We start from the raw sequence: 8,651 nt of genomic DNA, 5'->3' as shown, positions 1-8,651 counted from the left end.
AGCGGCGGCTATGTGCCAAGCAGAGGTAGGGGGAATTTCTGGGATGATTTCCAGCTTGGGCAGAGGAGCATGTAAAAGGTCAGCTCAGCTTGTTCTTAGCATTCAGAATTATTTTTTTATTTTTATTTCCTTGTACAGTTCTTTGGCCTGGGGGACTTATTTCCTTGTCTTTAGCCTAGGGGGACTGAATTAGGGTCCTTCAAACTGCTGAGCCATCTCTTCAGCCCTTTGCTTGAAATTTTTTAATGTGACCACTAGATAAATAAGTATATTAAATACATATAAAAAACAAAATATTTACTGATAATCATGAAGAAATTTATTTTAAAACTATTTGGTATTTGCGTAATATCATTTATTAAAGATGAGAGAAAATTTGCATACTAGTGAAATGAATGTGTTTGTCTACTTTTACATGAAGAAGCAAATCTTGACCGAACATTTGATACTGCAGGGCATAGAGCATGTTCAGTTTTTAAAAATTAGTATTTGTTATGCCAGGTGTGGTGGTGCACACCTTTAATCCCAGCCCTCAGGAAGCAGAGGCAGGCCAGATCTCTGAGATGGAGTCTAACTTGATCCAGGTAGTGACTTTCAGGCAGACTGGGAGACCCTGTCAAAAACAGAGCAAAACAAAATAAAAGAACAAAAACAGATTTAATCTTTGTGTATGTGATTGTAGTCGCTTGCATGCAATGGCAAACTTATGGAGGTTGGAGAACAACTTTCGGTGTTGGTTCTTGCCTTCCACCTTTTCTGAGACAAGGTCTCCTCTTTGTTGTTTGACTGCATATGCTAGGCTGGCTGGCCCATGAGATTCTGGGGATTCACCTATCTCCAGCTTCCATTTTACTGTAGGAATACTGGGATTACAGACACATGCTACTCTGCCCAGATTTTATGTTGGTTCTAGGGATTTGAACTCAGGTCTTCATGCTTGTATGGAAAGCGCTTTGCCCACTGAGCCATCTCCCTAGCCCACTTTTAGCATTTTTCAAAGTTGATATTTTGGTTTTATAATTGTCAATGATGAGAACAATGCTTTGATACAAAATGATAAATGTGTTTATGGCCATTTCAGAAATTATTGGAATTTTGTCTTAATCTCAAGCCAAAAAAAAAAAAATCATTAACTAAAAAACTTTTTTTTTTTAAATCTTTTTGAGACAGGGTCTCCCTGTAGCCCCAGCTGTCCTGGAACTCACTATGTAGACCAGGCTGGCCTTAAACTCACAGAGATTTGCCTGCCTCTGCCTTGGAGTCCTGGGATTAAAGGCGTCCCCTGCCACACCTGACTTTTTTTTTTTTTTTTTTTTTTCCATTTGAGGCAGTGTTTCACTAAGTAGCTCTAGCTGTCCAGGAACTCTGGCTGTGTAGATCAGGCTGACCTTGAACTCATAGACATCCACCAGCCTCTGCTTCCCAAGTCTGGGATTAAAGATGTACACTACCATGCCTGGCTGAATAATTTTTTTAATTTAATTAATTTACTTTCATTTTTATGTGTATGAGTGTTTTGCATGCATGTATGTAAGTGCACCCATACATGCAATGCCTGAAGAGGCTGGAAGACCTCGAATCTTCTAGAACTAGATGGATGGTTGTATGCCAAGTGGGAGCTAGGAACTGATCCCAAGTCCTCTACAAGAGCAACCAGTGCTCTTTGATAGCTGAGCCATCTCTCTGCTCCCCCCCCCTTTTTTTTTGACAGGGTCTACTTGTGGCCCAAGCTGGCTTGGAGCTCACTGTGTAGATGGGGCTAGCCTCAATCTCACAGAGATCTGCCTGCCTCTGCCTCCCAAGTGGTAGGATTAACAATGTGTACCACCATGCCTGGCATGATTTTTCTAAAAATTATTTTTATGAAACTGAATTCAGCAATTTACACAGCAATTTTAAGTATTTTTCAAACATTCTACTAATATAATCCCAAAATATACTAACTTGATACTTACGTGCTGAAGAATTATGGTAGGAAAATATTAAAATTGCCCCTTTTTTTCTCTTTTTGGTCTTTTTTGAGACAGGGTCTCCCTGTAGCCTCAGCTGACCTGGAACTTGATTTGTAGACCAGGCTGGCCTTGAACTCACAGAGATCCACCTGTCTCTGCCACCTGAGTGCTGGGATTAAATGCAGTGCCACCACACCTGGCTTAAAAGTAACTTTAAAATTAAACCATTGCATTTTTATAAGGGCAGAAAACTTTGTATATGTAGTAAAAAATACTGTAATTCATAGCATACAGTTGTGTTGAATCTGAGTCACAGTGTCAGGTAGTGTTCATTGCCATTATGTGCAAATGTGCATGTTAGGTGTTCAGGACCAAGACTGCAGTGAAATCTTAATGATGCATTCTGGGTGAGCACTGCGAGAAATACCTCAGGTTCATTATGTGTTTTGATTTTGAATTAAGTTTGATCATTGCGCATTCAGAAACCTGTTAATATTATGAAACATTTTGCGTTCTTCATATTTTTGATCCCTAGGGTTGGGACCCAAATTTTAGAAGTTGTGATAGAAAATTAGAACTTATTACTCCTATCTAACTGTTTTGATACCTATTACCAACCTGCTATCCCCTTCTGGGTCTCTAGTGACCACAATTCTTTTCTTCTTCTACAAGGCCAACATTTTTAGCTTTCACATGAGAGAAATTTAGTTTTTAATTTTTTGAGAAAATGGACTCACTGTGTAGCCCAGGTTAGTTTCAAACTCACCATCCACCTGCCTAAACCTCCTGAATTCCTGGATTAGGGTTGTGCAGCCACTCCTGGCCTCAATTAAAAAATATCTTTTTTTTTTCCTGGTCTTTTTGAGACAGGGTCTCCCTTGTAGCCCCAGTTGACCTGGAACTTGCTATGTAGACCAGGCTGGCCTCAAACTCACAAAGATCTGCCTCCCTCTGTTTCCCAAGTGCTGGGATTAAAGGCATGTGCCACCACAGTGAAAATAAAAATATCTTAGTTTCTGATTTTCATTAACTAGTAGTTTTTGGACCTTGCTTTAGTAGTATTTAGATAAGTTGGAAAGGAAAACCTATAATTAAGCACAGAATCCACTTTCTGCCCTTTACTGGGGTTACTAACAATAATAAGTGAAATAGTCATTTAAAAATCTTTGTTGGTGGGGACTAGAGAAATGGCTCAGTGGTTAAGAGCACTGGCTGCTCTTGCAGAAGACCCAGGTTAGAATCCCAGCACCCACGTGGCAGCTAACAACTGTTGGTAACTCCAGTTCCAGGGCATCTGATGCCCTGTTCTGTCCTCTGTGGGCACTGCATGACACGGTATACTTACACACATGTAGGCATAACACTCATACCTTAAAAAATAAATAAATAAATAAATAATATTTTAAAAATTTGTTGGTGTGTATATGGTGTTTATACATGTTCATGTGGGTAGAGGTCAGTAGTTGAGGCCAGGTGTTATTCTTCAATTACTCTCCATTTTATTTTTTGAGATAATGAGATGAGCTCTCAATGAACCAGGAGCTCATGGAATTGGTTATGCTGGCTAGCCAGTGAGTTCCAGGGCTCCTCCTGTCTCTGTCCCACCAGCTCTGCGGTTACAGATATAAGCTGTGTCACTATGCCAGCTTTTATGTGGGTACTGAAGATTGAACTCAGGTCTTCAGACCTGTTTGGCAAGAACTTTACTGACTGAGCCATCTCTCCAGCCCCAACAGTCATTTTAATTTCATGTATACCTTTCAAACTTAAGATCACTTCACTTGACTTTTTTTTTGCAAGGAGTTAAAGTTTAGAAAAATCTAAATATTTATGTAGTAGTTTATAGCTTTACAAATCAGGGAAGCAAAAGGCAAATAAATTCATTGTTAATGAATTATGTAAGTACATAGGTTATTGTAGTAATACTCTCTCCTTCGAAACCTTGTTTCTTACTGAGATGAGAATTTATGAAGCTTTTTTCCCCTCCTTCTTAATGATTAAGACAGCAGTACACTTTCTCTTTCTCTTACCCCTTCTCTAAAATGTTTAGATTTGGAGATGGGAGAAAATAGTATTTTAATACTTGTAGTTGAGTTAATTTGTCATCTTGAAATATATTGTTGGGGGACTGGAGAGATGGTTCAGCCATTGAGTGTACTTGCTGCTCTTCCAGAGGACCCAAGTTTGGTTTCCAGCACCTATGTTGGGTATCTCACAACTGCCTGTAACTCTAGTTTTAGGGATTCTGATGCCCTCTTCTGTCTTCTACAGGCACCTGCACACATGTGGTGTATACATACACATAAATAAAAATTAAAAAGAAATATATTGTTTTTCAAACTAAATTTAATCCACAAATAGAAATACCTTCAATGAATGTTAAATTAAAAAAAATATGTTTCTTTAACAGGTTTCAATAATCCAGGAAATTGTTACTAATTATGAAGCTTCTCTTAAAATGAATGACTTTTTTAGTCCTTCTGGTAAGTTTAAATTTGATGAATTTGAAATTTTATTGCTCATTTTGGTCTACTTCTAATTGCAGAGATACTACTTTATCCTTACTCTGTGTGTGCTACATAGTAGCTACTTACTAGTTTTTGAATTAGTGAATGAGAGTATTTTGAATTGTATTTAATTTAAATTCTGTATTACTGGGACTGAAGAGATGGCTCAAGAGCACTGGGTGCTCTTGTAGAGGATCTGGGTTGAATTTTCAGCAGCCACATGGTTGCTAAAAACTGTCCATAGCTTTAGTTCCAGGGGATCTGACACCCTCTTCTGACCTCCACTGGCATTGCACAACAGGGATACACTTAGACACACACAGGCAATACATTCGTACAAATCAAAAATAAAAATAATAAATAGAATTTCAAAAATTGGAGCTGGAGAGATGGTTGCTCTTCCTAGTGGGCTCAGCTTCAATTCCCAGCACCCTCATGGTGGCTAACAGCTATCTGTAACTCCAGTTCCAGGGGATCCGCCTTGCACAACATGTACATGCAGGTAAAATACTCATAAACATAAAATAAAAATAAATTAAAAAATTTAAATTCTGTAATCCTATAGATTGGGAATAAGCCTTATTTTAACGAGGAAACAGACTTGAAGGGTTGCCCAAGATCACGTATTTAGGTAAATTGAAACCTTTTTCGTAAGTTCTCTACTTTTTAAAAAATTATTATTTTATACGTATGAGTGTTTTTCTTGTATGTATGTATGTGCACTATGTGCATTCTACCCCTTTCGGAGGCCAAAAGAAGGTATTGGATCCCATGGAATTGGAGTTAGAAATGGTTGTTAGCCACCGTGTGGGTTTTGGGAACTAAACATAGGTCCTCAGCAAGAGCAGCAAGTGCTCTTAACTGCTGAGCCATCTCTCCAGTCCCATCTTGGCGTATTTTTAAAGCAAATGCCAAACATTATTTCACCTGCAAATACCTGAGTAGCATCTCTGTTCAAAACACACAAAGTTAAGCTGGGCATGGTGGCACATGCCTTTAATCCCAGCACTCAGGAGGCAGAGACAGGCAGATCTCTATGAGTTCAAGACCAGCCTGGTCTACATAGTGAGTTCCAGGGCTGCTGGGGCTACAGGGAGACCCTGCCTCAAAAAGACCAAGAAAACAAAAATAAAAAAACCCTCATATTTCTCCTATTGTGTGTTTAATTGGCTTATTTAAATCTGGATATATGGCCCATGCTTTATATTTGATAGTTTTTTTTTTTCTTTTTTTGAGACAGGGTCTTCCTGTAGCCTCAATTGTCCTGGCTGGCCTCAAACTCATAGAGATCCATCTGCCTGCCTCTGCTCCCAGGTGCTGGGACTAAAGGTGTGTGCCACCACGCCAGGCTGTATTTGATAGTTTTTATGCGCTTTTAATATATAGAGCAGTAATCTCCTCCACTACTGAAAAAACTGCCATTTGTTGAAAAGTCATTTGTTTCATTGACTATCTCATGCTCCAGATTTCACTGATTGCATTCTCCTGGTATCACTGTATTTTGATATCATCCTATTTCATCTATCTATCTATCTTTCTTTCTTTCTTTCTTTCTTTCTTTCTTTCTTTCTTTCTTTCTTTCTTCTTTCTTTCTTTCTTTCTCTCTCTCTCTTTCTTTTTTTCTTTTTTGGTCTTTTTGAGACATGGTCTCTGTAGCCCCAGCTGACCTAGAACTCACTATGTAGACCAGGCTGGCCTTGAACTCACAGAGATCCTCCTGCCTCTGCCTCCTGAGTGCTGGGAATACAGGCATGTGCCACCACACCTGACCATTCCTATTTCTTGATAACATGGGTGTTATGGAGTTTGAAACCACAGGGAAAATACCACCAGACCCAATTCAAATTTTAATTGGTCAAATGTATTAGGGTTATAGCCATTTGAGGTCCCTTAGTCAGAGCCAGTCAGATTCTGGACCCATGGCCCCTGAGAGGAGGATGAAATTAGCTTATAAAGGCAAAACCCACAAATACCATAAGAATTTCATCACACATGCCTAATGCCAGGTTGTCCTGAGTAGGCTCAGGATGGTCCAAGCTAGCAGATAAGCAAACTACAGAAGCCAAAATAATCTTAACAGATGTATAGAGACCTTGACAGTAAGGAACTTTCTGATTACAATTGTTATTTATGTTTCTTGGCTAAGCAAGAAGCACAGCTGCAGTGTCTGGGAGGTGACCAAGGTCAGCTGCTCCAAAGAAAGCATTCTTCTAAGGGGAAGTAACCAAGTTCAGGCTTGACTTTGAAGCTGGCCATTTCTCTAGCTTTTGAAGTTTAAAGTGGCTGCTTTATACAAAATGAAAAAAATGAAGTTACTTTGGCTATTACAATTTGGGGTTCATTACATGGCAATTATATTTATAGGTTTGGTTGGGTTCATGTTCTATTTGAATACTTCACAGGTGGTGCTGTGCTTGTATCATTGCAGGGGGCAAGAGATGTTCTGCTTGTCTCTTTTGATGCTAATATTGATCAGGGTTTCTTGTCAGGCTGTTGTGTCTGTTCAGAATTTCCCCCTGGGCCTCTGACTTAAGGATTTTGGCAACCAATTATTTTATTTTTAAAAATACTTTATTATTTTTATTTTATGTGTATGCATGTATTGCCTGTGAGTAGGTAAGTGCACCCATGTCATGCAATGCCCATGGAGGACAGAAAAGGCTGTTGGATCCCCTGGAACTGGAGTTACGGACAGTTGTTAGCTGCCATGTGGGTGCTGGGATTCGAACCAGGGTCTTCTGCAAGAACAATCAGTGTTCTTAACACTGGGCCATCTCTCCAGCCCCCAATTATTTTATTTTTTTAATTTGTATTTATTATTTTTATTTTATGTGTATGACTATATTGCCTGCATGTATGTAAGTGCACCTCTGTTGTGCAATGCCAACAGAGGTCAGAAGAGGGTATCAGATTTGCCTGGAACTGGAGTTACGGATGGTTGTTAGCTGCCATGTGGGTGCTGGGAATTGAACCTGGGTCCTCTGCAAGAGCTCTTAACCATTGAACCATCTCTCCAGCCCCTTTTCATTGTTTTTTAAATTTTTAAATTAACTGAGTTTTTCCAGGGTAGGTATGTACGGTGGGTTCATCCCAGGGTTTCTTGCATGCTAGACATGTGATGTGCCACTGACCTATACCCCCAGTCCTGGAATTATTTTAAATACCTCTTATATTTTAGTATCCTGATTTAGACAAGTTTTTATAGGTGGAGCAGGATAAATATTTGATTTTTTTGCCCTTAGTTTGTTCTTCATTGCTTTGACAAAACACTCTGACCACTACCAACTTGGGGAGGAAAGGGTTCATTTAGCTCACAACTCCCAGGCTGCAGTTCATCAGGGAGCTCAAGGTAGGAACTCAGGGCAGGAACCTGGAAGCAAGAGCTGGAGCACAGGCCATGGAGGAATACTGCTTACTGACTTGCTCCCTTGGCCCCTGCTCAGCCTGCTTTCTTATGCAACACAGGCCCACCTGCCCAGGGGTGGCACCACCCATAGTGGACTGGGCCCTCCCACATCACTCAATAATCAAGAAGATGCCTCACAGACATGGACACAGGCTAGTCCAATGGAGGAAATTCCCCAATTGAGCCTCAACCCAGGTGTGTCAAGTTGACACTAAAGCTATCCAGCACAATTGACCCCTTGTCAACTTGACACACAAACATCACTATTAAACCCTAACTTTCCAATTTCTGTCCCTAAGATATGATGTTAATATCACAACATAAGAAAGTACAACCTTAAAAACCCCCACAGTCCTTAAAAAATCCAAACACTTAAAAAAGTTCATGGTCTCTTTTAATAGTCTCTTAACTGTGGGCTTCTGTAAAATCCAAAACAAATACCGTCTTATTTCAAAGGGAAGAATAGGGCACACCTAAGCAAAACCAAAGTCCAGCAAAGTAGCTCAAGGCTGGACATCTGGGATTCACTCATGATCTTCTGGGCTCCAAAGGGTACTGGCAGCTCCACTGCTCTGACTCTGCAGTCCATAGCACACTCAGATCGTCTTGTAGACCCAGGCCAGCTCCATTCCACACTTACTGCTGTCCTTGGTAGTCGTCTCATGGTCCTGGCATCTCCCAAAAGCTGTGGTCTCCCCTGAAACTGAGGCTACGCCTTCACCTCTTGGGGTGCAAAGCCTCAGATTCTCTCCATGACCCCTTCAGTCCTGGGGTCTTCGCTGTAAC

The 8,651-nt window shown here is 40.2% G+C and overlaps 1 protein-coding gene across 4 annotated transcripts in view; it reads left to right on the top strand.

The window, feature by feature from the left end:
* Window positions 1–8,651, top strand: part of Naa16 (N(alpha)-acetyltransferase 16, NatA auxiliary subunit) — an 81,086-nt gene that overhangs the window by 44,894 nt on the left and 27,541 nt on the right. For all 4 annotated transcript variants that reach the window (XR_003847245.1, XM_017794772.2, XM_008854690.3 and 1 more), the window contains one exon: window positions 4,363–4,435. Coding sequence is in view for 3 of the 4 variants with exons in the window: in XM_017794772.2 (XP_017650261.1) it covers window positions 4,363–4,435 (73 nt within the window). In the remaining variant the exon portion in view is untranslated. The remainder of the gene's footprint in view (window positions 1–4,362; window positions 4,436–8,651) is intronic.

This window comes from Nannospalax galili, unplaced genomic scaffold, assembly GCF_000622305.1.
Source record: "Nannospalax galili isolate Female #2095 unplaced genomic scaffold, S.galili_v1.0 scaffold386, whole genome shotgun sequence".
Classification (NCBI taxonomy): Eukaryota; Metazoa; Chordata; class Mammalia; order Rodentia; family Spalacidae; genus Nannospalax; species Nannospalax galili.
Note: the sequence above shows the minus strand (reverse complement) of the source record. Positions and strands in the feature narration are given on the sequence as shown.